The sequence below is a fragment of the Protopterus annectens genome, chromosome 7.part0, assembly GCF_019279795.1.
Source record: "Protopterus annectens isolate FY-2018-M chromosome 7.part0, PAN1.0, whole genome shotgun sequence".
Taxonomy (NCBI): domain Eukaryota; kingdom Metazoa; phylum Chordata; order Ceratodontiformes; family Protopteridae; genus Protopterus; species Protopterus annectens.
The window spans coordinates 928,007,214-928,034,713 of NC_056739.1; the positions used below are offsets into that span (position 1 = coordinate 928,007,214).

Below are 27,500 nucleotides of genomic sequence, written 5' to 3' on the forward strand. Positions count from 1 at the left end.
GAAATAAAGGGAAGAAATGTGAATAATTAATGATAATACGAGAGATTGTGGATGGTATAAATAGAAGGGAATTTATGATAAAGAATTTTAATAGGACATTTGATACAAAATACGACATGAAATTTTAGGGGCAATAATGAAAGAATACAACATAAATGAGAAATGGTTAGTTAAGTAAAGAGGTGCAAGTGGGGAGTTGTGTTAGAAAGGGATGTCCAATAAGTTGTATGCATATTGCTTTAATTGTGAATGTGATTGTATATGAAATAATTTGTAAAATGCAGGAGGCTTTGTAAGTAATGCCTTAAGGGTTTAGAATTCTAGTTATGTTAACTTATGCAGATTATGATATTTATAGTAATTGCAAAAAGAAAAAAGATGTGGATAAAAGTTACATTTTCTTTAAATGAGTGTTTACAAGCAATAGGGATGGCTTTAAAGAGAGATAAAAACAAAGGATTAGACAGTCTGGCTAAGATAGGGAAAATGCATTTTGCTATGAATGAAATTGTTGTCTTTTATATTTATAATGTTAGGGAATAAGAATAAAGTAGGATTCAGTGGGAAATATAATAGAGTTTAAATTTTTTTTCTGGAAAACGTATAGATCATTTAGGAAAAAGGTTCATTTGATAAAATCGGTTTTAATGGGAAAACGTGCATATGTAACCAGTATATTTATGTTGCCACTAAGTTTGAAAAAGAATTATTGCAGATATTTTTCATTCATATGGAGTTCTAGAATTAATCTAGTAAAAAGAGAAGTTTGTTAAACCATGGGAAAATCTAGTAAATGGAAAAATTAAAGTTATAAAGAATAAGAAATAAATAGTGCAATTAAAAAGTAGAATGTCAAGATTTTTTGTGGAGACTGCTAATAGATAAATTACCAGTGATAGGAAACTAGCCATGCAAAAAGTAAAATGAAAAGATACGTCTACATTGTGAGAAAGAGGAAACTACTAAACATGTTTTGAAATGAAAAAGAGTAGTGAAATTATGTGAAAAGTTATGTAAAGAAAATTTCTTTGAAGATATAAAAGAATTGGATAAGAAAATTATGGATATGATTAAATATGGGTTTTATAAGAACAGAAGTGAAAAATATGTCAAAAGAGTAGCTAAAATTGTTTGTTATATGGGTTATATGGAATGAAAGGATAAATAAAATTATGTTTAATGGAAAATGGATTTGGCAGTAATATTGAGTAAAATAAGATGGTGGCTATTGAAAAAGGAGTCAGGCCCTAAGAAGGATAAAAACTTGACATAAACTATGAATGTATAATATGTAAAAGAATTAAATGAAAATTGTTATTTCTAAATTTGTAAGTATTTTGTACATTTTTTTTTTGTATAAATAAATGAGCCCAACTCTTTTTGATAGGTGCAATGGGATCTTTTACATCCACCTGAGCTACCACAAATTAAGCAGATGGGATCTTGATAATATAATGTCTCATCCAAAGAATGACGCACTCAGGAGTGCAGCACCCCCCCCCTTAAGTGTCCGCAATCGATCTTCCTGTTGTGGGAATAGAACCCATAGCCTTCTGCAACAAAGGTATGTGCGCTAACCATTGTGCAACTAACACTTAGTGTTCTGGTAGATCATTGTTGCCTTTCATCCCCTTTTTCACTGTGAGGCATCCTGTGCTTGTGTGGGATGTAATGTCCTTAATGTATTCTCATTCCTTCTTTTGCAGGGCCATGAGTCTGCTGAGGTCTGAGTAAGATTCTGAGACTTATTTCTACATGTTTGCTTGTACTTCAGTACGAGTCTCCTTTTGGTATATTCATCAGTCTTCCTTAGTCATTAGCTTTCCTTGTTCCTGGTCTTGTTCCTAAGACAAGAAATTGTAATATGTTGTGAGAGGACACCAGTTTTATTTTGGAAATGTTCTGGCACCCCAGAGGGAAGGACATCTGCCAGGCATAGAGGGGGAGAGGCACTGAGCTCTGTAAGTCTATTTGTATGTTCAAGCCTTCTGTGACTCGAATCCTAGTAGATGGAACTACAACATTATTGATCCACTTGAACATCTGCCATTATAATATGATGTTAGTACTAATCTTTTCAGATTGTGGCATAAAAAAAAATAATTTGATGTGTGTTGACGTTTTTCTATGATTGTTATTTTAAGTTACAACATCAGCATTATTACTTCCTGTGACGCTCTTTAACGAGATGGTTGTGTAAAAATGTGCCCAACAATGCAGGCTTAAAGTTTTGCATTATTCCTTCACCATTTTGACTCCCCATCTGATGTACAAAATCCAACTGTTGCAAGATATTTAGCAGTTGGTGAGAACAGAAGGGGTGTGACTGTTTGTTTTTGTAAAACAGAAACCTTTTTAACTGGTTGTGTGTGTGTGTGTGTGTGTGTGTGTGTGTGTGTGTGTGTGTGTGTGTGTGTGTGTGTGTGTGTGTGTGTGTGTGTGTGTGTATGTATATATGTGTGTTTTGTATGTCAAGTTAGCTTAAGTCATCTTATGTGCTCAGCAAATGATAACATAAATCAGGGTAACTGACTGCCATCAAGCCTGCATTCCTTTGTTTGCCATCATGACTTCATTTAGTAGTACATGGGGTTGCTAATAAAGCATGCTCAAGAAGTCCTGAAAAAATACCGAACCATGTACTTGTTCAAGAATAAATGAGTGGTCTGTTGTTCAGATGCAGTGAATTTCTTTCATTCATCTTATAAGTGTAGTCATACCCGATGTCTGATAAAGTGGAGTGTATTACTTTGCTGGTGGTGCTACTAGAAATTGAGTAAGCCAGTCTGAATTCACTAGAGACCAGCAGGTAATAGCAGACGAAAGATGAACTTCTTGCCTTAAAGCTGACACCTTTCAAGAGTTAACATTTCTCAGAAGTGTTTATACTCTTCTGTTACAGTTTTCTTTAATATTATTCATTAGGTTCAGACATTTTGCTGGAATTCACATACTGTGAAGGTAATAGCTCTACTTTGGATGTAACCGGGTGATGGGAAAGAAACGACAAAAGTGAAATGTGGCATTAATTTAAATTCATAAACAGAAACTATACAGTGTATGATGTTTTGCTGATATGAAGGGAAATACAAATAGATATTTTGTATCCATGACAGTGATGGGGAAGTAGAAAAGGATAAGAAGATGCTGGCAGTAGATAGACAAACTAGGTGTATTTATTTGTGCTGTTGGTGACTGGGATAGCAAGCTGATCAGAGATGAAGCCATTTCAGTCACTGCCTTGGCATAAGGTACAATTGGAAGTATGTAGCAGTAGTATAAATTTTACATATGCATGTAATATTTAGAATGTTGCACACTGCAGTGTAATGCACATATTTGTTTAGGGGTAAGGACAGATTTCTGAAATCTGATTCCTGTAACAAATAAAATCACCTTTCTGAAAGTAAAGCAGAACTAGATATTCAGAGTCTTTGTTTCAGAAAAACCCTCATTATGACATTTGTTAAATCAAAATTCTGAAACGCAGAAGTATATATTACCTGGTATCCAATAATACATGTAGACCAGCTGTGTGAAGTAGAAAATATTTCAAGTTAATAGTTTGTAATGCTTTTAGTGTTTTTTCCTTGTTGCCCCATACTATTAATGCTGCCAAATGGATGTTAAAATAGCCTTTTCTAGTTGAATATTAGTCAGGAAAATATTCTGAAAGTGGGTTCGTATCGCTTTGATGTGCAAGTCTCCTGGAAAAATTGGTGTTCTGGGCACTTTATCCAAAGTGTTGTAAGTAGCTGCTGATTGTGCCTGGATCACTGGCATGTGTATCTGCTGGTTAATAGCATGTGTCACAGCCATATCAGGGATGATCATCAAGTCATGGTGGCACTTACCCCCTGTGTTTATTCTCTGTGCTGGTTATGCACACCTCAGAGAAGATGTCATATCTGATGCTGTGTGTGCAGAGGACACAGGTAGAGTGCATGAAGAGATGGCAGGTAGAACCTCTTCATCATGCCCTGCTGAGGCTGTGTGTCATCCTGTACAATTACAGTGGATGTAGGTCACCCCTCCCCTTGTAGTGTTTCTGATGGTGCCATTTGCTTATTGCCATTGAACTGTGCCATTTGCATGTGTCCATCATTGTTAGTCACAGGTTCCCTGCTGAAATCTGTACTGTGTTGTCCTGTTGTAATGGACCCTCCACTAGTATATCCCATGACAGCATTGTTTGCCCACACAACTGCTTTGGCATGCCCGGTTCTACACATTAAAATACACATATGGCATAGTTTAATATGCATACCTTGTGGTGGAGTTCATTGATGATGCAGATCAGAGTTCCCTGAAAGACAAACATACAGGTGAGCCTTTCAGTCATTCCCTTTGCTTACAGTGTAGTGTACTGTACTATACTGTACTGTAATACACAATGCTAACCTCATATAGCCTCGGCTGAAACATGGGTGGTTGCTGCATACGCAACTCCCACTTCCTATCTATACCCTTTCCACCCACACTGCTTCCCTTGATTAGTGAGTGACACCAAAATGTCCTTAGCCTTAGACAGGCACTAGTGTTGCTGGACCTGCCCAACATAATGTCATGTACCATTTCTTTGCACATAGTATCATGTCATTAACCCATCGTCAAACATGTTAAGATCTGTTATGGCTGCCCACAGCATTTAAATCTTGCACCACTTCCTGTCAAGCCTAGTCTCAATACTGATTTGTCCAGAAGCCACATGGTGTGTGTGCGTGTGTGTGTGTGTGTGTGTGTGTGTGTGTGTGTGTGTGTGTGTGTGTGTGTGTGGCCTGAAGTAGCACTTTATTCTCCTGTGCAGTAAACTTTTCCAGCTGTTTCTGTCCATGTGTGGCTGTGTTGGTATATGTATACCTGTGGACAAAATATATCAATCTTTAGGCTAGTGTGTGTTGTATGGTATGCTGTGGGATGTCGATTTTTATGGCCACCCATTGCCTTCATGCTACTGTTTGTTTCATAATTAATACTTTATACAGGCTTTCCAGTTCATGGCTGTCGACTCCAACTCCACATTATGTACTTATTTCTCAAGCACAGGCTTCCTCCATTATTTCACTTATTGTGACCATGCCTCAACATGTCGACATGAAACTCCAAATCCCCTCTGGCATATCCTTCACAGTTTTTCCATTGTACAACTTTGCCCCCTCCCCCAGCCAAACCTCAGGCAGATGGTGCAGTGTCATGCAAAGTGTCCTGGGTTCCCCATTACATTTAAATCACATCCGCCTCAGTGTGACCGATATCTGCTTCAGAGTTTGTTGTTCTGGATGATGTACTTTACAAGGCAGGACTCCTTCCTTAACTCTGTAATGCTGCAAATCTGCTAACTCTCTATTGAAATTCCTGTATTCTGCACTCATTCAGTATGGAGTGGAGTTGTGCAGATAGAGCTGCTGATTTATATCACACTAGAAATGGCCAGTTAGCATGGCAGTTATGCTTATAAAGCTACTAAGTGCTACTGTTTCTGAACCTCTGCTGTAATACCTTGTGCTACCCAGATTTGCTGGCAGTAGTCTTCCATGTCATGTTGACCATTTGGCTCGTGCATGCAATATGTGGGCAACCCTAGTACCATAATATGCCTTGATATGCAGCACTATGCTGCACTATAAATGATCTGCACATGTACCAGTGTGGGGTTTCCATTTTCTTCCATAAGCAGACTTGAGTGAATGGCCATGGCTGCTTCACACATTGTGAAATGCAGGGCATCCTGTGCCAGCAGTGGTGTTTTTTTTCTTATTCTTCCTTTACAGGGACTTCCAGGAGTGCCTGCTAGTGTATTATGGTAGGCTCTTCCAGAAGATCTTGTACGAGTCTGCCAGTATCAGAAGTGGTAGCACTGACTTCATTCTACTGAGCAGTGCCAGCATTGTTCTGGTGACTTGCAGTGGTGCCCCCCTGACCTGTTTTGGTGGTTGAAGGCAGAGGTTAGGGAGAGAGAGAGACAATTATGTACTTGTAAGCATTTCTTTCCCCAGTACTGTTGTGTTCAATGTTTTACCTGGTTCACATGTACACTTAAGACTGCATCCTTTGTTTTGCAGCAGCAGCAAAAGACTGCAAAATGAAAATGATCCGATTTCGCAGAAGTGACTGTCCAGACCCTGGGTTATGATGATGTCTGTCCGAGTTCACTGTTCAACTGCATTTCTGTTGCTTACACATGTTTGTGTTTGTGTGTGTGTGTGTGTGTGTGTGTGTGTGTGTGTGTGTGAGTCTGTGTGTGCGCGTTATAATTTTTCCCTGTTGTGTCATTTTTCTAAAGGTCCATTTGCGCCCCCCCTGTCTATGCCCACCAAAGCCTCTAGTGCTCTGGTTGACAAGGGCTGCCTTTCAGCAGGGGAATGATGGTTCTCTTTCTGGAGTTGACCTAAGTGGTTCACTGGTGCTGTCCATGGCTGTTTCTCAGGAAGGCTAAAGGTTTCTTTCTGAGAATAGTCAAGAGGGGTTTGGCCTGGTCTACTGGAGTCCGTTGTAGATGCTGGTGTTATTTGAGGTGCAACAATGGCTGAATGCCCATGTTAGCAGTGTGGCATGCGTGCTGGCATTGTTACATGACCACAGACAGCACCCATCATGTCATTGAAGAAGCAACTGTCCTGCAATGGGTAACACTAGGTACTCAGGTGAGTGATACCTGGATTTGTTGCCTTGTGGGCCAGTCTGACAGACCATGTAGAGAGGCAAATGATGCATACAGTGACCCTTCCTGTCCACACTTATGTTTTCCATGCTTTGTGTCAGTTTACATTCCGAGGTTGTTGTCCAACTTTCCTGTTTACCATTTATATGCCTGTGTGCATTCAATGTCCTGCCAACCCTGTTTGTCTGATTGTGTTTTGTCTGTCTGCCCCTGTTGTGTCCTCCTCCCTCTGTCCCATTCACAGCCTTTTGTCACCACCGTCCACTCCTAACCTTCTTTCCTATATATGAATAGAAGGACTTAATTAAAACAAAATCCCCCCCCCTTTTTTTACTTTCTGGTTATCTTCCTGTGTTTCTGTATGTTTACTGTTCTCCTTTTTTTAGTTTCATACATAACCTATTTTGCCTCTGTTTATATGATTAACAGGATTGGCATTTTGATGTGCACACCCACACATTGGTCTGTCTGATGGCCGTTGTGCTGCCCTTCTTATGCCAGTCAAGGACATGAATGTGTATTGAACTGGCCCTGTTAGCCTGCCTTATTTGTGATGTACATCACATCAGTCATGTACCCCACTGCAGCGCTGGAACACAGTGAGGAACTAGAGGAGGAAATGAGTACCTTGAACAGTGAGTATTCAGGGGGCTCATACTTTAAACATGAGCTTTATGTTTGGGAGGGAAGATAGCTTTTGTAGTGCTGTGTAACTTAGGAAGATTTGCATTCACTGCTTGTGCAGTATTGTGCATCTGTTGCTGCCCTGTGTTAATCTGTCCTCATACTTAGTCTACATAGCAAGCAACTCAGTTGCGCATTCTGAGGCATTGATGCAGTCTTCCATCCTTAGCTCTCCACAGAATAGCCTTCTTTGTTAGTCTGACAAGAAAAACATGGTCCGACTAGGCCATCCCCACTAGTTACTACAGTGTATACCTGCCATAATGGGCGGACAGTTTCCTACCATTTCTCCAACCAGCGTGATTGACATGGGCATCCTGAGGCAATGTAGCAATTGCCTCATGTATACAGGCAGCCACTTGCTCCTAAAGCAGACAAATGCACCATGTGAGAGATGTAACTATACCATGAAATTGGAAGCAGTCCCCTCATGTAACAATGCACAAGACGTACAACAGATTGTCAGCGCACACAACTCACCTTTCCCACAAGATAAGGTCAGGACACATAAACCCACATACATGGAGGTACTCGCTAAGACTTAACAAAGACTAGAGACCTCCCAAGAGCAAACAACGCACACATAATGGTACACGAACAGAATCCACCACTACATATAACACCACATAGCAGTGTCTCAACACTTAAGCCCCTAAGGCAAAACACCTCAAAACCTAATGTTCTGGTCATAGGTGACTCAGTATTGAGACTCAAAGATGTCCCGTCACCATATTGAACAAGAAGGTCACAGTCAGCTGCCTGTCAGGTGCCAGGATCCATCAAATCACACACACGCTCAAGTCTCTCAGCAACAAGTACCAATATGACTCTGTCATAGTACATTTTGATGTGGATGACTTGAGATGTACTTCTCTGGACTATATGAAGAGAGACGTGACTGAACTCTCAGTTTATGTGTCCCAGGCAGGTGTGTTCTTAGCCATAAGCAGCATTCTACCTTCATGTAGGATGATGCCACAAAACAGACAAAAAAATGATTGATTTCAGTAATTGGCTTAGCTTTTGGTGTCACTCTGGGGGGGGTTAACCAATACATTATTAGATGGTTAGCAAAGTGGCTCACCGACAGAACGCACACTGTCAAAGTTGGTGAGTCCACCTCCACCAGTACATCTGTCACCAGTGGGGGTACCACAAGGATCTGTGCTGGGCCCTCTACTGTTTTGAATCTATTTCTCTGAAGTACAGGCGAGGGTAGATGGCCTGTGGTTTGCCAAGTTTGCAGATGACTGTAAACTGTGTGCAATCATAGAGTCCTCCAACGATAACATATTACATAAAGAGCTGACACAGACAAATGATTGATGCCAAACTCACAGACTGAAACTTAATGCAAAAAAATCATCACCACCTCTGGCAAAGAAGTAGCCCCTGCTAATTATGATATAGAGATAGCAACCCTCTAAGCTCAAACTCAGTGGTGTGAGACTTGGGAACACAGGTTGATAGCAATCTAAACTTCATTCACCATGTGCCCGTAGTGGTAAGAAAAGCATTCTACATTGAACATCTCATAAATAAGAGCATCGCGTGCAACACCAGGGAGATTATATCTACACTGTACTCAACCCTTATTAGACCACAAATTCAGTATAATGTTCCTTTCTGTATGTACCTCACCAGACACTTGCAGCAACTGGAGAGACCACAGAGGTTTCTAACCAAGAGAATCCAGGGCCTCTAAAACATGATATACATAGAAAGACTGAAAGTCCTGTCACTGTACTCTGTGCCATACAGGGTGCTCAGAGGTGACCTGTGCCTGGCCTACAGAGCAGTCTTGGAGCCTGCCCCAATGGAATGCTGCACATCCGCAAATCAAATGAGACAACAGTAACTTGTTTTAGGGATCTCAACCTAGTTTGTGACATTAACAGAACATGCTGGAGAAACAGATGTATCTTGCAGAGATTGCTGTTCCTCTAGAATAAGCTCCCACTCCATGTGAATCAGAGCTCCTCAATGACCCTATTCAAGTGCAACCTTGATGACTGGATGGGTGACCATAAACATTTGGTGCTGACCACAGAATCACTCTTCTAACAACAACCATTTAACTATGGTCAGTAAGGGCACTCAGGTTATTAAATGGCTAGGCTTGTAAAGGCCCCATGTCCATTAGCCTTGTAACCTCTTATGAACCTGTAAGGATTTCTGCTGTACCACCAGGAACACCTAGTTAAGTAAGCTTCTTATAAGTAACACGTCTATGGAACTGGCTCCCCATCCGTGTGAAGCAGAGTTCCTCCGTAACCCAATTTAAGTGCAACTTGGACAATTGGATGGGAAACTAGAAATTCATCCCTGGTTTGGCACCTATGTCTCTAATGGACACAGGTAACATGTAAATGGTTTATTTCCCAGGCCCCAGCTTACACTTATCAAGGGTATCAGAATTTGTCTGAGATTTGGGATGCATGGCTAGGCTTAAAAAGGTCCTTGTGGTCGTTAGCCTAGTAAACACCTATGAACCTATGATAAAGTCCATGGTAGAGGTAGGTCATGTACAGCAGGTAATGCTTTTCAGTTATTTATTTCAACTTGAATCTCAGCCTCAATCTTTAATTTCTGTCAGCCGCAAAATATTGAGATGGGTCAGGCTGCTTCTGCCAACATCAGAGTTATTTATTAAGACATTTCCAGAATCCCTTCAACTACGCAAGGCTTCAGAAGTGAGAGACTTCACAAGAGCAAAAGGAAACTGTAAAAAAAAAAAAAATGTCAGCAGAGGTGAGTTTCTGTTGGAACTGTTTTATTTTTATTATAGTTTGTTCCCCCCCTGTGCTGGGCACCAGTGCTGCAGACTTGAGACTTTCGTGATTCTTATTTTCATTAGGGGTGAAGGCTTGGCTGCAGAACTCCTGAGACTGTTAAACTATACTGTCAGTTTCATGCCCATCCCGTTATGTTTGTGAAATGCAGTATTATTATTAGAGAAAGTGTGCATCCTTCAACTGGCGTAATGTGCATCCTTCAACTGGCGTAATCCACTGTAAATGTCCATCTGTGCATGTTGATCTCTGGCTACCTGCTGCAACTCATCTGGTAATTGTCAGAAGGGCTGTCACACATCCCCACTCTAAAATAGGAGAACTGACCACAAGCTGTCCAGATCTTCCACCCCATTCATTCAGCCACCTGGTTTCTAGGTTGCTTATTGAATTTGAGCTGCTGCTTCTGCAGATGGGAGATAATATTCTGTGCCTTTGGGTCATTCCCTGCTTGCTAAATGTCTACAGAAAACTATAACTCTGAGCCTCATTATGTTTAATCTTTGAAGGCATGTTGTCAGGGAAGATAGAGACTTTTTAGGAATGTATGCATTGTAAACAAAAACATTTAAAGGCCTTGGAAGTTAGTTATTCCTAGTTATAAGCAGCAGAACAATGTGGTAATATGTTTTATACTTGCAATAAAATTTGTGAAACAAAACAAATGGAGCAAGGGGAAGAAGTAGTAAGAAATGGGATTGTACATTGCAACATACATATATGTTCAAGACAGTAAAATGATGATTTAGGGCCATCCATATAGGGACAACAATGTAAAAAGGTCAGAGCTGTTATGAATATGCTTATACGACACCAGACCATTAAACTTGGACCCGTAAGTACACAATGAACTCATTAATTCCTTTCAAAGATGCTGAATCAGGCTCAATTTATGTATTTGCAGTGTGTGTTTTTGTGTTATTATTCAGCCATTTGTAGTCCATTAATATTATTGGTTCTCTCTTAGGGCTTTTGCTTTTTTCTGCAGAGGTTTCTTTTACTGATAGCCCCCTTGTTCCTGTTATTACAACCATAAGTCTGGATCATTCTGGAGTTCACTGCTCATTGACTGAATGACACTGCTGTGCCCTGCACTACTTGGTTCTTCCTTTTGTTTGCACGTTGTACTGGAGCTGTAGCCTGTAGTACGACCTTCTAGTATTATATTTCGTACCAGCACTGCTGATGTCAGCTACAGTGGAGTCTTGGATATTATATTAAGTGACAGATCTGAATTCAGTGGAATTAGCTGACCTGCTGATGGTTGGCTTTGGCATTTGATTAAACCAATGGCTAGGGATGGAGTAGTTTCATCTGTCACTGGCTGTTTTTTTTTTCTGTTCTTTGGGGGTAGGTATAGCTATGGGCATACCATAGCACTGGCTGGAGAAAGGGCCTGAATAGCCAGCCAACACGTGAACATCCTGATAATGTGCTGCCACTTCCCGTAAAAAATGATGAGGTTGGAACAAGCAATGTTCAGCAATGTATTGGATCATTCTGGACTACAGAGCAGTGCCATTTTGTGTCCTGCTTAGCTGCTGTGCAAAAAAATAATTAAATATTTAAAAAATGAAAGCCAAAAGAATGTAAAAGGAGTAAATGAAAATTATTATTCCAGTTATTGCTCAGTTCACGGTAATAAAACAAGGTGTTGGAACACCGTACTCCACCCCTTAATGTGGTTTAACTGCACACTTCTTGCTTCAGCAGAACTGACATACTCCAGGTGTAAAAGGAAGCCTGCACAAAAAATAGTTATTTGTGTTGGATCTCCTTCCTTTTTTGAAAAAAAGCAAACATTAACACGGTTACACTGAATGAAGTAAGATGTAGTATCTCTAGCTCTCGTCATAACAGACTTTGGGCCTGACACCAACCATTGCAAATATTTAATTATGGATCTGTCTATTAACTTTGTTGACTGGGTTGATGATCTTGTTGTCGGACCATTTTCAGCCATGACCCAGGCTAGAGGACATTTACAAATTTCAACACAGTTTCAATTCTGTAATATATTCTAATACAGAGAAAGAACATATAGAAGAAGAGATGTGAGAAATATTAGCATAAATGCAGGACATGTCCAGCAAGTAGAAATGTTATGATGAAATAGAGGGTCTTGTACTGCATTCTTACCCACTGCATTTGCATAATGCCAGTGTAAAACCTTGGGGTTTGTGTTTCACACCACAGCAAATGCATAATGCTGGTGACAAAAAAATGGCCTTGTGTGTCACACAGCACTTGTATGTAACGTGAATTGAGTGTGTAACAGAGAGTCTCGTGTTTTATACTACCTACAGCAAGTGCTAAATGTTAGTGCGAGGCCTACGACCATGTGCTGTACCCACAGCATGCTAATGTGAAATATTACTATTTACATAACATTGGTGTGTGACACAGTGTAGGAAGTATTGTTTCATAATACCAACAACCATATTCACAACATTGCCATTTGAAACAGAAGGCTAGAAATGCTGTGTCTTATACCCGTACATAACATCAACATCAGTTTGGAAGCAAAAATGTCTCTTGGTTTCTACATCAGCATCTTATGGCTTTCCTTCTTTGGCATATTTACTGCAAAACATCAGGGGAATGTTGTTTACCTACTTGGTGTTTTAAGAGCACAATCACACAAGCTGTTGCTAGTTACCAAACATTATTGTGCAGATGTTCTTCGTGTTTCACTGTAGCAGTCATTACATTTGGGTAATCTGCTTGCAGGTTGCCCTCAGTCGGCCTGATTAACAAAATCTTGGGTCCTGCGTCGGTTGCTGTCCCTTCTTCCATGACATCAGGTCGTCAGGGGTATAAAACATGCAGCCAACGCCATTACATCAGTCTTTCTTGCCATGTGGTGCCCGAAGCAGAAGCAAGTTCGCAAGTGCTGGTCAGCCGACTCCTGAAATTTTCGTTTTCGAGTTTCAGAACCGAAGTCTTCAACTAAAAGCTAAGAACCCCATTGGGGAAACTTTTTCTTGCTCCTTTCTGATGTCAGTCAAAGTTAATTGCATTACTTGTGGAAAGCAAATACCTCATAAAGATTTTCATTCTTACTGTATTCCTTGCCTAGGCCCTGACCACAATGTACCTTGCTGTCGGTTTTGTGCTTTATTTAATCAGCGCACTAGCCATCATCGGTATATTTTTGCCTCTAAATATTTCGGTTCTCGGTTTCATTATCCAGAAATGTCATCGGTTAGCCATCCGACTACCGGGATTCTGAAAAAACGCAAAGATAAAGACAGAGACAGGCCGCCGAGGTCCAAAAGTGCTGACGTCGCTTCTCCTAAGCCAGTCGCCAGTTCGCTGGTATTCTGTGAGGTGCTTTCGCAGCCCCCTGATACCAGCTACTTCTGATTCGCAGGCCTCTGTTGAGATCCATTCGGAGTCCGGTATGCCACGAGATACTTCAACTATGGAACCCGCTGATGTCTCTACCTTGGATGGGTCCGGAGCCGCTGTGCAGACACTGGCTTCTGAGGGTGAATTCAGGCCTACGGACTTGCATATTAAATCGACATCTCCTTCATTACTAAGGCCTAAATCTCGATCCATGTCTAAAAAACCAACGCCCAGGCCACATGCTCAGGCCTCTATGCCTAAAAAACAAATTAGAAAAATGGCTAAAGATCTAATAACTCGAATCAGGGGTAGCCAATCCCCCCCCCCCCAAGTGGCCTAGGGCTGAGCTTGATTATGAATCTTCTGATCAGGATTCTGTTTTTTCTGACTTTTCTGATGACCTGGATTTGTCCTTACCTACTTATGAGGATTCTGATGTAGAGGACTTCATTTCCTCTGCTTCCCCTCCTGAGGATTTTTCTTTTGGGGAAACCTTACATACTCTAAGGGAGCATTTTCAATGGGAAAGAGGCTTAGGGATTTCCTTCTCCTACCTCAGCATAGGCCTTTGACTATTCCTCCTGTACTAGACATTGTTGATGATGCTTTATCGGAATCCAGTTTGGCCGCTGATTCCCTGCCTCCTGCTCCCAGTAAACCTGACAGATGCTACAGGGTTCCTGAGTTACACAAGTTCCTTTTCAAAAATCCTATTGCAGATCCAGAGACTATTTCACAGGGGCCCAAGGGCATTAAGGCTTTTACTGCTAAAAATCCTACCCCTTCTGATAGAGACTCCAGGGGGCTGGATAGATGGGGTAAAAAGGTTTATACTTCAGCAACCTTGGCAATTAGAGCTTTAAACTGCCAATTTCATATGTTAAAATATCAGCAACATGTTATTGGACTGCTTAAACAGAAAATTATGTTGATTCTTGACTGTGTGGAAAATAAAGACTTAAAGGATTTAATGCATTCTGCTGAACAAGCTGGAAAACATACTTTGCAATGTGGTTTTGATTCTTTATAGGCCTCTTTCAGGGCTGCTGTTACTGGGTCTGTGCGTAGAAGGCATGCTTGGCTTAATGAGCAGTCTTTGCCTGAACATGTTAAAGCTAAATTGTTGGATGCTCCTTTAAATCAGGACCACCTGTTTGGCAACAAGACTGAAGAAGTTCTTAAAAAGATGGAAGATAAAGCTAAATCTATGCAAACTGTTAAATATTTTTTACAAGTTCAGCCTCCTAGATTTAGTAGGCATTGGCCTTCTAAGAATTGGTCCTTTCCAGCCCCTTCCAGGTCTTCTCAAGCCAAACCCAGACACAGCAAAAACCCCAGGTTTCAGTCCCAGGGGACTCTCAGAACTAAGTAGTCGGGGCCTCCACTTCCAAGTCTGGGAATAACAAGACACCCCCCTATGTTAAACTGTCTCAATTACTTTCTTTTAAAATTTCCAAGCACTTATCTTCTCACTGCCCCTTTGTGGGGAAAGATTGCTCGTCATGCAAAGAAATGGGCACTCATTACCCAGGACAAATGGGTTGTAAATATAGTGTCCCAGGGATACAGATTTCACTTCCACACATTGCCAACGCCAAGTGGGTGGCCGGACCTACCCCCAAATCAGTGGGCAGAGGCTCAAAAACAAGTACTTTCTCTCTTAAGTATGGGGGCTATTCATCTGGTACCAGAAGAGGAAAAGGGACAAGGTTTCTACTCCAGACTTTTCCTGTTACCCAGAAAAGACAAATCATGGCATCCAATCCTGGACCTGTCTACTCTAAACACCTTTCTGGAGATTCCAAAATTCAAGATGCTGACTCTTCACCAATTACTTCCTATGCTAGGCAAAGATGCCTGGTTGGCAACACTAGATTTAAAAGAAGCATACCTGCACATCCCAATCAGGGAATCTTGCAGAAAAATACCTACGCTTCAAAGTAGGCTACACGCGCCATCAGTTCTCTGCACTGCCCTTTGGCGTATCTACTGCGCCCAGGGTATTCACAAAGTGCCTAGCTCCAGTTATTGCATTTTGCAGGCAAAGAAGTATTCAAATATACCCATACCTGCACGATTGTCTAATTCTGGCAGAAAGCCAGGACATACTTTTGAATCATCTGGTATTTGTAAAAAGGGTTCTAACTTGTCTGGGGTGCACCATAAACAAAAGAAATCACAACTGGTGCCCTGTCAACAAATTACATTCCTGGGAGCAACCTTGAATACAACTTCCCAGATGGCTTACCTCACGCCAGAAAAGCAAATTCATTTGACAACTTAGTTCAAACAAGTGGCCACAAAAAACGTGTTATCTGCAAGACAAATACTACATGCCTTGGGGTTCATGGCCTCCTGCATTTTCTAATTCCATATGAGGAAACTACAGTGGTATCTAAAAAGCTTATGGAGTCAACATTCTCACAGCCTAGAAACAATGATTCCTGTCATACCTTGCATGCGCCTAGAGTTCTTTTGGTGGGTAGAGGCCTGCCACCAAAACAAGGGACTACCTTTCACACCACCCCCTGCCACCCAAACCCTAACGACAGATGCATCAGACTATGTATGGGGGGCTCACCTGGCAGGGAAGTGCATTCAGGGCAAATGGAACCCAAGTCAAATGCACCTGCATATCAATCAAAAAGAATTGTTAGTTGTACTGAATGCTCTGACAGCCTTCAAGGACTACATTCTTCCAGGACAACTATTGGTAAAGACGGACAACACCACGGTTATGTGGTACATAAACAAGCAGGGGAGTACACATTCTTACCCCCTCTGCAGACTAGCCATGGCATTGTGGAACACAGCATTGAGCTACCAAGTGCACCTACAAACTCAATTGCTGCCAGGAAAATTAAATACACTGGCAGACGGACTAAGCAGAAACCTCATGGACCCACACAAGTGGAAACTGGAACCAAAGATTTTCAACATGTTGACAAGCGAATGGGGGAGCCCAGATATAGACCTGTTTGCCTCCCCCCAGATCTACCAGTTGGGCAAATTTTGCACAAAGACTTCCCACAAACAAGCCTGGAAAGTGGATGCTCTGTCCTTCAGCTGGAAAAACCTATGCCTTCCCCCCGCTGCCTCTTCTCTCCAAAGTACTACTAAAAGTCAAACAGGACAAACCAAGGATGATTTTGATTGCTCCAGACTGGCCGTGCCAACACTGGTACCCCATCCTGTGCAGTGTGTCATGGTTATCTCCATGGCACCTGCCTCAAACTCCTTCTCTGCTGTCTCAGCAGGAGAACCAGATTCTGCACCCTCAGCTTCCAACACTGAACCCTGCAGCCTAGCTACTTACTTAAACTCTCCCTTACCATCCCTCAGAAAACCTGTGATGGATGTCATCTTAGAGGCAAGGAGGCCTAGAACTAGAAAATCTTATGCTGAAAAATGGAAAATATTCTGTGCCTGGAACCAATCTCAAGGGATGAGCACAGCAGCGCCCAATTTACCTCAGACTTTACAATACTTAACTGAGATGTTTCACAAGGGCCTGTCTTTTTCCTCCATTAAAATCCATGCCTCAGCCATTTCAGCTCATTATAACACAGAACCTCCCCTCTTCTCTCATCCACTGCTCAAGCAGTACCTCAGAGGAGCCAAAAAATTGAGACCACCCAGGAGAGCTGCAACCCCAGCCTGGGACCTTAACTTTGTATTGGAGAAACTCACTTTACCTCCTTTTGAGCCAGCTGCTACTGCAGACTTAAAATTTCTTTCTTGGAAAACAGCTTTCCTTTTAGTAATCACTTCAGCTAGAAGGGTATCTGAATTACAGGCCCTTATGGCAGTGGAGCCTTTCATCATCTTTCATGCGGACAGGGTGTCACTTAGAACAAATCCATCCTTTATGCCCAAGGTGGTATTCAGTGTGGCTCTTAATCAGTCTATTCATTTGCCAACCTTCTTTCCCAATCCACAGAACAAAGGGGAACAGATTCTGCATTCCTTGGATGTGCACAGACAACTTAGATTCTACTTGGACAGGACTAAACCTCAAAGAATATCTGAACAACTGCTGGTAGCATTTGCTGCAGGGACAGAGGGGAAGGCTATTTCAAAACAAACCATTTCTAAATGGATAAGCCATTGCATTCATTTCTGCTGTAAGCACCATGGAAAACCTATCTCCCAGGGGATCAGATCTCACTCCACCAGGGCTGCATCTTCTTCTAAAGCCTTTCTCAGCGGCATTCCTACCAGGGACATCCTAGAAGCTGCTACCTGGAGTTCTGTACATACTTTCACCAAGTATTATCATTTGCCAATTTTCTCTAAATCCAGAGCTGGCTTTGCCACCAGTCTTGCAGGGCCTTATAGCTGGCCCTAATGCTATCTAAACTCCTCCTCCCAACCATAGCTTTGGGAATCTACCCAAATGTAGTGACTGCAACAGTGAAACACTAAGAACATAGTACAGTTGTGTACACTTACCATAAATGTGGATGTTTAAGTGTATTCACTGTTGCAGTCCTGGTTACTTTTGTCATTTTACTGACATTATATGCAAAAAAAGTATTCTGCAAATTCATTACAATATTTCTACAAACAGTATTTTGAAATGCTGATGTAGATGCAGTTTTGAGATTGTAAGGTGCAGCTACTTTGCATCATGAATTGATGAGTAATGTTGCATATTGTGTTTGTTTATTATGTATTTATTTGTTTTTTGTTCTTTTTAAATTGGGAAAGTAGGCTGATCCAAGCCTATTAGTGACAGCAGTTTCATTTATTAGTATAAAATTTAGAAACTGACAAGTTGAGCTTTGAAATCAGCATATAAAGGAATTGTTAAAGTATAGACATAAGTAAGAGTATGCTGAGTGTTTTGGAGGTGAAAAGAGTGTCAGATAGAGTGATGTTTATGAAGCTGGAAATTGATGGTCTAATGATGAATGCTGTTAGTGCATATGCTCCACACGTTGGGTGTGCAGTGGATGAGAAAGAAAAATTTTGGAGTGAATTGTATGAAGTGGTGATGACTGTACTCAAGGGTGAGAGAGAGTGGTGATTGGAGCAGATTTCAATGGACATGTTGGTGAAGGGAACAGAGGGGATGAGGAAGTGATGGGTAGGTATGGTGTTAAGCAAAGGAATGCAGAAGGTCAGATGGTAGTGGATTTTGCGAAAAGGATGGACATGGCTGTGGTGAATACGTATTTTAACAAGAGGGAGGAGGATAGGGTGACATACAAGAGTGGAGGAAGATGCACACAGGTGGATTATATCTTATGTAGAAGGGCCAGTCTGAAGGAGACTGGAGACTGTAAAGTGGTGACCAGAGAAAGTGTAGTTAGGCAGCATAAGATGGTGGTTTGCAGGATGACATTGGTGATCAAGAAGAGGACGAGGAGTGTGAGGGCAGCAACAAGGATCAAATGGTGGAAATTGAAAAAGAGTAATTGTGAGGTGGAGTTCAGGGATGAGTTAAGACAGGCACTGGGTGGCAGTGAAGAGTTACCAAATAGCTGGGTAACTACAGCAGAGCTAGTAAGGGAGACTGCTAGAAAAGTGCTTGGTATGACATCTGGAGAGAGGAAGGGCGACAAGGAGACATGGTGGTGGAATGAGGAAGTACAGGAGAGTACACAGAGAAAGAGATTGGCAAAGAAGAAGTGGGATTGTCAGAGAGATGAAGAAAGTAGACAGGAGTAGAAGGAGATGAGGTGCATGGCAAAGAGAGAGGTGGCGAAGGCTAAGGATAAGGCATATGAAGAGTTGTATGAAAGGTTGGACACTAAGGAGGGAGTAAAGGACCTGTACCGATTGGCTAGACAGAGGGACCGAGCTAGGAAAGATGTGCAGCAGGTAAAGGTGATAAAGGATAATGAGGGAAACATACTCACAAGCGAGGAGAGTGTGTTGAGGAGATGGAAAGAGTACTTTGAGGGGTTGATGAATGAAGAGAATGAGTGGGAGAGAAGGTTGGATGGTGTAAGGATAGTGAATCATGAAGTACAGTGGATTAGCAAGGTGGAAGTAAGGATAGCTATGAAGAGGATGAAGAATGGAAAGGCTGTTAGTGCAGATGACATACCCGTGGAAGCATGGAGGTGTTTAGGTGAAATGGCAGTGGAGTTTTCAACCAGATTGTTTAATGAAATCTTGGAAAGTGAGAGGATGCCTGAGGAATGGAGAAAGTGTTGTGGTACCGATTTTTAAGAATAAGGGTCATGTGCAGAGCTGTAGTAAATACAGAGGGATTAAATTGATCAGTCACAGCATGAAGTTATGGGAAAGAGTAGTGGAAGCAAGGTTAAGAAGGGATGTGATGATTAGTGACCAGCAGTATGGTTTCATGCTGGGGAAGAGCACTACAGATGCGATCTTTGCTCTGAGAGTGTTGATGGAGAAGTACAGAGTATGTCAGAAGGAGTTGCATTGTGTTTTTCTAGACTTGGAGAAAGCATATGACAGGGTGCCTAGAGAGGAGTTGTGGTATTGTATGAGGAAGTCAGGAGTGTCAGAGAAGTATGTAAGTGTGGTACAGGATATGTACGAGGGTAGTGTGACAGCGGTGAGGTCTGCGGTGGGAATGACGGATGCGTTTAAGGTGGAGGTGGGGTTACATCAAGGATCAGCTCTGAGTCCTTTGTTATTTGCAATGGTGATGGACAGGTTGACAGACGAGATCAGACAGGAGTCCCCATGGACAATGATGTTTGCAGATGACATTGTGATCTGTAGTGAGAGTAGGGAACAGGTGGAGGAAACCCTGGAGAGATGGAGATATGTTCTAGAGAGAAGAGGAATGAAGGTCAGCAGGACTAAGACAGAATATATGTGTGTGAATGAGAGGGAGGATAGAGGAATGGTGAGGATGCAAGTAGAGGTGGCAAAGGTGGATGAGTTTAAATACTTGGGGTCAATAGTTCAGAGTAACGGTGAGTGTGGAAGTGAGGTGAAGAAGAGAGTACAGGCATGATGGATTGAGTGGAGAAGAGTGTCAGGAGTGATTTGTGACAGACAAGTATCTGTAAGAGTGAAAGGGAAGGTCTACAAGAGTGTAGTGAGACCAGCTATGTTGTATGAGTTGGAGACAGTGGCATTAACAAAAAGGCAGGAGTTTGAGCTGGATGTGGCAGAATTAAAGATGTTAAGATTTGCACTGGGTGTGACGAGGGTGGACAGGATTAGGAATAAGTATATAAGAGGGTCAGCCCAGGTTGGAAGGTTTGGAGACAAAGCCAGAGAGGCACGATTACGTTGGTTTGGACATGTGCTGAGGAGGGATGCTGAGTATATTCGGAAAAAGATGCTAAGGATGAAGCTACCAGGTAACAGGAGAAGAGGAAGGCCTAAGATAAGGTTTATGGATGTGGTGAGAGAGGACATGCAGGTGGTTGGTGTGACACAGCAAGATGCAGAGGACAGGAAGAAATGGAAACAGATGATCTGCTGTGGCGACCCCTAAAGGGAACAGCTGAAAGAAGATGATGTTAAAGTATGCACACAAATAAATGAAATATTTTCATACATGTTTATAAAATTCTGTTTTGCAAAGTATTTGCATGGTAGTTATATGCATAGCTGCTACACACTTCACCGTGACTAAAGTTCAACCAGAAAGTTCTAGAACCAGAGTAGGGTTCTCATTAGTGCATTTTTCACATATCATTGTTTCATTAATTGGTAGTACAGTTTTCTTAACATATTGTGTAGTATTGGCAAAATACAGCTTACAGAATTTTGCTGCTGTATGTTTTGTCTGTAGGGAGACCATATCTCTCTGGAGAGTAGATTTGCTGTAGATTATCACGCATTATCTTAAAACTACAATTGTTGACACATGATTTATGAATTATACTTTAGTATGATGAAACTGAATGGCCTTTACTTTCTACTAGACTGCAGTGTTTATGATGAAGCACTGCATCCATCCATCCTCAACCCCTTTTCCCTTTTTTTCTTTTTTGTATATGGGGTCGGGGTGTCACTACAAAATTGACAATCATCAAGAGCCAAGGATTTATGATGAAGTATTGTTCCCCAACAAATAAAATAAAAAGCTAGCTTCTATACATGCCTGCTTTGGAGTCATTATGTTTCCTAAGTGATGTATGGAGGTGAGCATTATTCAATTAACAGTCTGACGACTTTGTATTTCTGATAGGGATAACTAAGATATTTGCAAATTAGCACCTATAATTTTTATGTTTGGAGAATTTCTTAAGCAGAAGACATGCTCCTTTAAATTCTTAGCAGGATGGTGTCATATGGGGGAACAGTAGAGCCTTATTGTAATGTTCCATCCAATTTACTGATTTATGCTTCCTAGCAATACATGTTAGATTTCTTCTAAGTCAAAAATCAGAAATGAAATGAATTCTTAGGCATGAGACGTCAATATAAGAACTGATGAATCTAGCTGATTCATGAAGATGCACCATCTTTTAGATGGCAATAAGATGAGGTGTAGAAAACGCAGTAACTGACATTGTTGTTTAAGCCTTAAAGAAATGCGTGAAAGTGATGCAAGACACTTAGCAATGATTATTCATCTGTCTCACTTAAATTGTCTAAGAAAGCAGGTTCGTGTGAATGCTGTCTGAAATATAACTCCTCATATAAAGGCTATTAAAACAGCTAGCATTATGATCTCTCTCTCTCTCTCTCTCTCTCACATCACTTTAATTCTAGTGGAAGGGCTCATAGTCCAGAGGTTTATGCTGGCTCTCTTGTAAAATCTCTTTTGGACCAGTGAAAGATATCACATGACCATGCATCTGTTTTAGTGACTCTGGCAATGGACCAGAATAGCACTTTTCCTTTTGTGTTTGTCATAAACTGAGACAGTAATTTTCTGGCAGCCAGAGTGATACAACTGTCTTGAGGTTCCATTAATTTGTCTGCATCAAAGGTCAAAGAAAATATGTCAGTGTTGAACATGGGCAAGTTGTGGTAATGTTATCTCAGTTACTCATTATAAGTTCTTATGACTTTTTTTGCCATCACAGTGATAAAATAATTTGTAATGAATTGTGCAGTCCGGAAAGGGAAATGACCTGATGTACAAGCCGAGTCAAGTTTCTATGTCTTCAGAAGTCTTTAACAAAGATAATCGTCTGTTGCTGTTCTGTGTCATTAAATTGTTAGGCCATTCTCTATAATCTGCCTTATTTTACAGGCAAAACTATTACTGGGGATGGAGCATAGCTGTAGAACTATGGGGAAAGTTATGTTGCTTTATTAGGCTAGCCATCATCTGGGCCATTACCATGTACCCTCATATTCAGTATCAGCGCATGAATGTAGCAAAGATATGTTAACACATGTAATAAATGTCTTGTACCATAGTCCTTTTCAGCATTATAGATCTGGACAGATCATATGCACACTCTTTTCTCATCCTTTTTGCAATGTCTCGGGCAGGACATTGGAATATTTACGAACTACAGAAGTATAATAATGAAACACAGGTAAAGGAAAAATAAGAGTCAGATATAAGTTATGTTTTAGCAGAATTGTAACTGAGCAAGGTGAGGTTTGACGAGTTTTAGTATTTCCAGATTTGACGAAAGAAAATGTGGCCGTATTTTACCAGACAGTTATTGCTTCAGTAATAGGATGGTATGGTATAGTGTTTAAGGTGTTAAGACTGCTGGTATCCAAGATCCCCTGCATTTCCAGTCATGAAACTGGTTTAAGGAGGCTTCTACAGTAAGCAGATGTGTTAGCCTTACTATGCATGTTTGTGTGGGTTGGCTTCATTGTTAGTGTGGTATGTTGATCCATTAAATTTATTTTTTCTTGCTGAACACTTAGGCTGTTCTGATTTGTAGAGTGCTTTGCCCTGCAATTCATAAATATTTTGAAATAATTCTTGTAGGTTGTTTGCTGCTTGTGAAAATAAGTAATTTGTCTAAAAACGCTAGCTGAATCTGTATAGTTCATTGCAGATGTGCTCTAAACTAAGTGAGCCCATGTTTTTGCAAACCAGTGGGACTGGACATTTTTAGGGTTTACAGCTCTTACATGTTATGCCTACATCTGTAAAGGTAAGTTTTAAACTAATATGCTGAATTAAGAATTGAAAACAGGGAATAGAATTTGGAAATTCTGATGCTCACAGCTGTACCTACATCTACCATACTCTGTTTAAATGCCATTGACACATCTGTGCAGGCATTACCAGTGATTTGCACTGGTTGCAGAGGTTACTCTTAAACCAGTAGATGGACCTCTGTCCATAACAGAACATCTGTATGGCTTATTGATTATGTTCATGCTATTTTCATATGGCTTCTGCTGTAGCATTTAAAAGTGATGTAATATATAGATGTTTTTAGGGTGAGAACTAGCAGAGACAGAATCTGGTTGATCACTTCATATATGTTCTATGGACCGTCCATAATACCATATTTTTCTTGCAGTAAATTGATTTACCTTATTTGATAGTCTTGACTTGTCACTGACATTAATTGTGTATATGTCCTGTCTTTTTCATAGACAATTAATAACAAACGGATGTATTTCCTACTTAGATTTTTGTAGGGAAAAGCCTATATTGATTGATTTTTTATGTGTTCTAAAACAGTTTTGGGACCACTGACATTTAATCTGCAGGTTCGTCTATGGGTCTGCCATTTCAGTATGATCTAGTTCATAACATTCACTATTCAAAATATGAAATTTCATGTGGTTAACAGTTTGAAAACTCGACCCCCCCCCCCCTGCTAATTTATATACATCTACTCCGAGATTGTGCTACAGTGGGGAAAAGAGCAAATTCCCTGATCCTCACTGTACTGCAGCCTCAGTACAAATAGTTTGATCATATGGTCTCGACTGTATAAAATTTGATATTTTGAAAACTTGATCTGAAGTAGACCCTTACATGTTCCATGTTGGTCGTACATTTTCCATATAGTTGAAGACAAAGTAGGTTTTTGTATGTGTTTCAGTGTACTCTTCACTCATATTGGGCAATCTTGCTTAAATATCATGCACCCTTGGTGTCCCCTTTTGCCGTATCATTAATTGTAAATGATCTCTGCTTTGACGTGTATGAGAACCATTCGGCATTATTAACTTTGCTTGTATATGTGTAGAATTAATCAAATTCTTCTTCTAGTTTGGCATTTTTAGAGTTTCTTTGTCCACTTACAACATAGCTTCTCTGGGGAAATGCTTCTTAATAGCATCTCATTTATGCGATATGACCATGTCCCAAAGAAGCACAGTAAAACCTATTGCAGTTTGTTTTTCTTTCCATTAGCTGCACAGGTATTCTGACTTTATTATTTGATAGGTGCTATCTTGCCCTTCTGTTGCTAGTTGTCTAGCTGACATATTTCTATTTCCTTCCTAAGCCCTTATCTTTCTTTGAATGTACTTGGGTATAGAATTTTATGCAGTGGAAATGATTTGCACATGAGAAAAGATCTCAGTGGGTGGTATTTAGTTATGTCCTGACTGAGATTAGTTGAGAAGCATACAGAATCCTTTGATCAGTAAAGAAAATTGTCATTTGTTGCTCTGCATGGTAAGTGTATCTCTAATGCTATGGGTACCAGCTTTACACAGGTTGTATCAAGTGTGTGGATAATCATTGACAATTCTGCATAGGCAGTTCGCCCATGTCAGACTGCTGAACTGTTTAAGAACATACATTTTGTCTTTTCTGTGCAAAATGGCATGTAGTATAGGGAAGAATGGACAAGAATTGTTGAGGATAACTTTTCCCACCCCACATGGGTGTGTTTTTCAGTGGAACAGTAAATCATATGCCAAAAAAATGGTGATACTAACTTTACTAATATCACCGATCAATGTTGAAGCCAGTCTTTAACGCTACTGAAAACCGTGACGCACTCTACTACGTGTATGTCACAGTGCACATCTGGAACTTATTCTGACATGTAAATGAACTTTCTCGTCTATGCAGCAAACGTTTCTTTTTTCACATTAACTAACTGTATTTGTCTTTGTGTTCATATGCAGTAGGTATAAGAATGTTATCCATCTTTTCATAAGTTCAAAAGTAGAAGTCGTTTCTATTAAGTGAAAGTTGTTTAGCTAGTAATAGCTTTAGGAAACCTTCCTTATGCATGTTAGGCTTGCTTACTTGTGCCATCATATGTCCATCTTATTGCAAGTGTAGTAGGACCAAAATAGGGAAATCGCTGCCTGCATGCATTTTGGAAATGCCATGCTTTGCAGCTCTTCATGCAAAAGGTGATTGGAAGCCTGTTAAGTGATAATGCTATTGTCTTAAGTTCACTGCCCGAAGGAAAAAAAAATAGGTTGCAAGCAAAAGAATAAAAAGGAAGTGCTAAAGTGACTGAAGTTGAAGTTGTCCCTGTTTACATCCCACTGTACAACAGAAATAGAGAGCATTATATTTAAATAAACTTTAAACTTTAACTTTAAATTTATTAGTAAAATTTAACTTTCAAATCCTTGGATTTACTGTTTATTGCAGAGCACTAGAATGTGCACTAGACAGGTTATGCACTTACTAATTCAGCTGACATGTTAGTGTCTTGGTTTTCCTTTTGTCTTGAACCTTTTTTACCTTTACCCCACGTATGTGTTGCCTTTTCACCCTATGTAGCATACATCACAACCTGACCTTGCTCTCCTTTGTGGCACTCCTATCTAACTGCTCCTGCATTTTGAATGGAGAAGATAGGACGTCCATGATATTTTTCTGTTTATCAGCAGAAGTTGCACGACGTGATGAACTCCAGACACTGTACCCTACCCAATTCGGCTTTGTTAAGGGCAGATCTTGCCTCTTAAACCTAGTTGATTTCTTTGAAACAGTTACCAAAGCCATAGATGAGGGCAAGGTAGTCCACACAGCCTACCTGGACCTCGCAAAAGCCTTCAACACAATACCCCACTCGGGCATCATAAATAAGCTTACCAGTTTAAATATCAACCCCTATATCACAACATGGGTTGCAAACTGACTCAGAGATAGAATCCACATGGTCAGAATCGCAGGTGCCATGTCCGAATCCGAAACAGTTACAAATGGCATCCCACAGGGCTCAGTTCTGGGACCTCTCTTGTTCGGTATATACTTCTCTGAGGTTCAGGCTAACATGGGGGGATTATGGCTGACAAAGTTCGCAGATGACTGCAAACTGGGGGCCATAATCGAATCTCCAGCTGACACAAGCATCCTCCAAAAGGGTCTCTCAGAGACGGATGCTTGGTGCCAGAGCCACGGCCTCAAGCTAAATGCTAAAAAGTGCATAGTCATCCCCTTTGGGAAAAACAAGGTGCCCACAAATTACCACATAGGTGGTAATCTATTAAGTACGGAAGAAGTAATTAGAGATTTGGAGACCAACGTAGATAGTAATCTCTCCTTTGATAATCATGTTGCCAAAGTGGTTAGAAAGACCTTCTATATAGCCCACCTTATCACGAAAGGGTTCGCATCTAGATCAAGAGAGGTCATTGTGCCCCTCTACTAGTCACGAATCAGGCCCATAATTGAATACAATGTCCCTTTTGGGATGTACCTTACCCGACACCTGCAGCAACTGGAGAGACCCCAAAAGTACTTCACCAAGAGGATCAGGGGCTGCAAACAGATGTCCTATGCAGCTCAACTGAAGAAACTCCAGCTCTACTCAGTTGCTTACCGCCTACTCAGAGGCGATCTATGCCTGATGTACAAAGCCATGTCAAACCCAGAATTAATGGACATGCTCCACCTCAAAAAATCCAAGTCCCTTAGAGCTTCACGCTCCAGGGACCTAAACCTCAGCACAAAAATAAATAGGACATGCTGGAGGGACAGATTCATTTCCCAGAGGCTCCCCTCACTCTGGAATAGAATCCCAATTCATGTTAGACATAACCCCTCGCTGACCCTCTTCAAGCGAAATCCGGACGTGTGGATGGGAAATTGCAAATTCACCCCTAGGATCTCTTCTGTGTCCCTGCTAGACGGAGGCACAGTAAACTAATCTTAAAAGGGTACATTCTGTGACGTTCTTTACAGAGGCACAGTAGGCTAATCTAATAGGGAGGCG

General features: G+C 41.0%; 1 protein-coding gene across 1 annotated transcript in view; it reads left to right on the forward strand.

Moving 5' to 3' along the window:
• PTPRG (protein tyrosine phosphatase receptor type G) overlaps nt 1-27,500 on the forward strand; it is a 3,415,981-nt gene that overhangs the window by 2,169,184 nt on the left and 1,219,297 nt on the right. Inside the window, exon 6 of the mRNA XM_044077514.1 lies at nt 16,631-16,643. Within this exon, the coding sequence (XP_043933449.1) occupies nt 16,631-16,643 (13 nt within the window). The remainder of the gene's footprint in view (nt 1-16,630; nt 16,644-27,500) is intronic.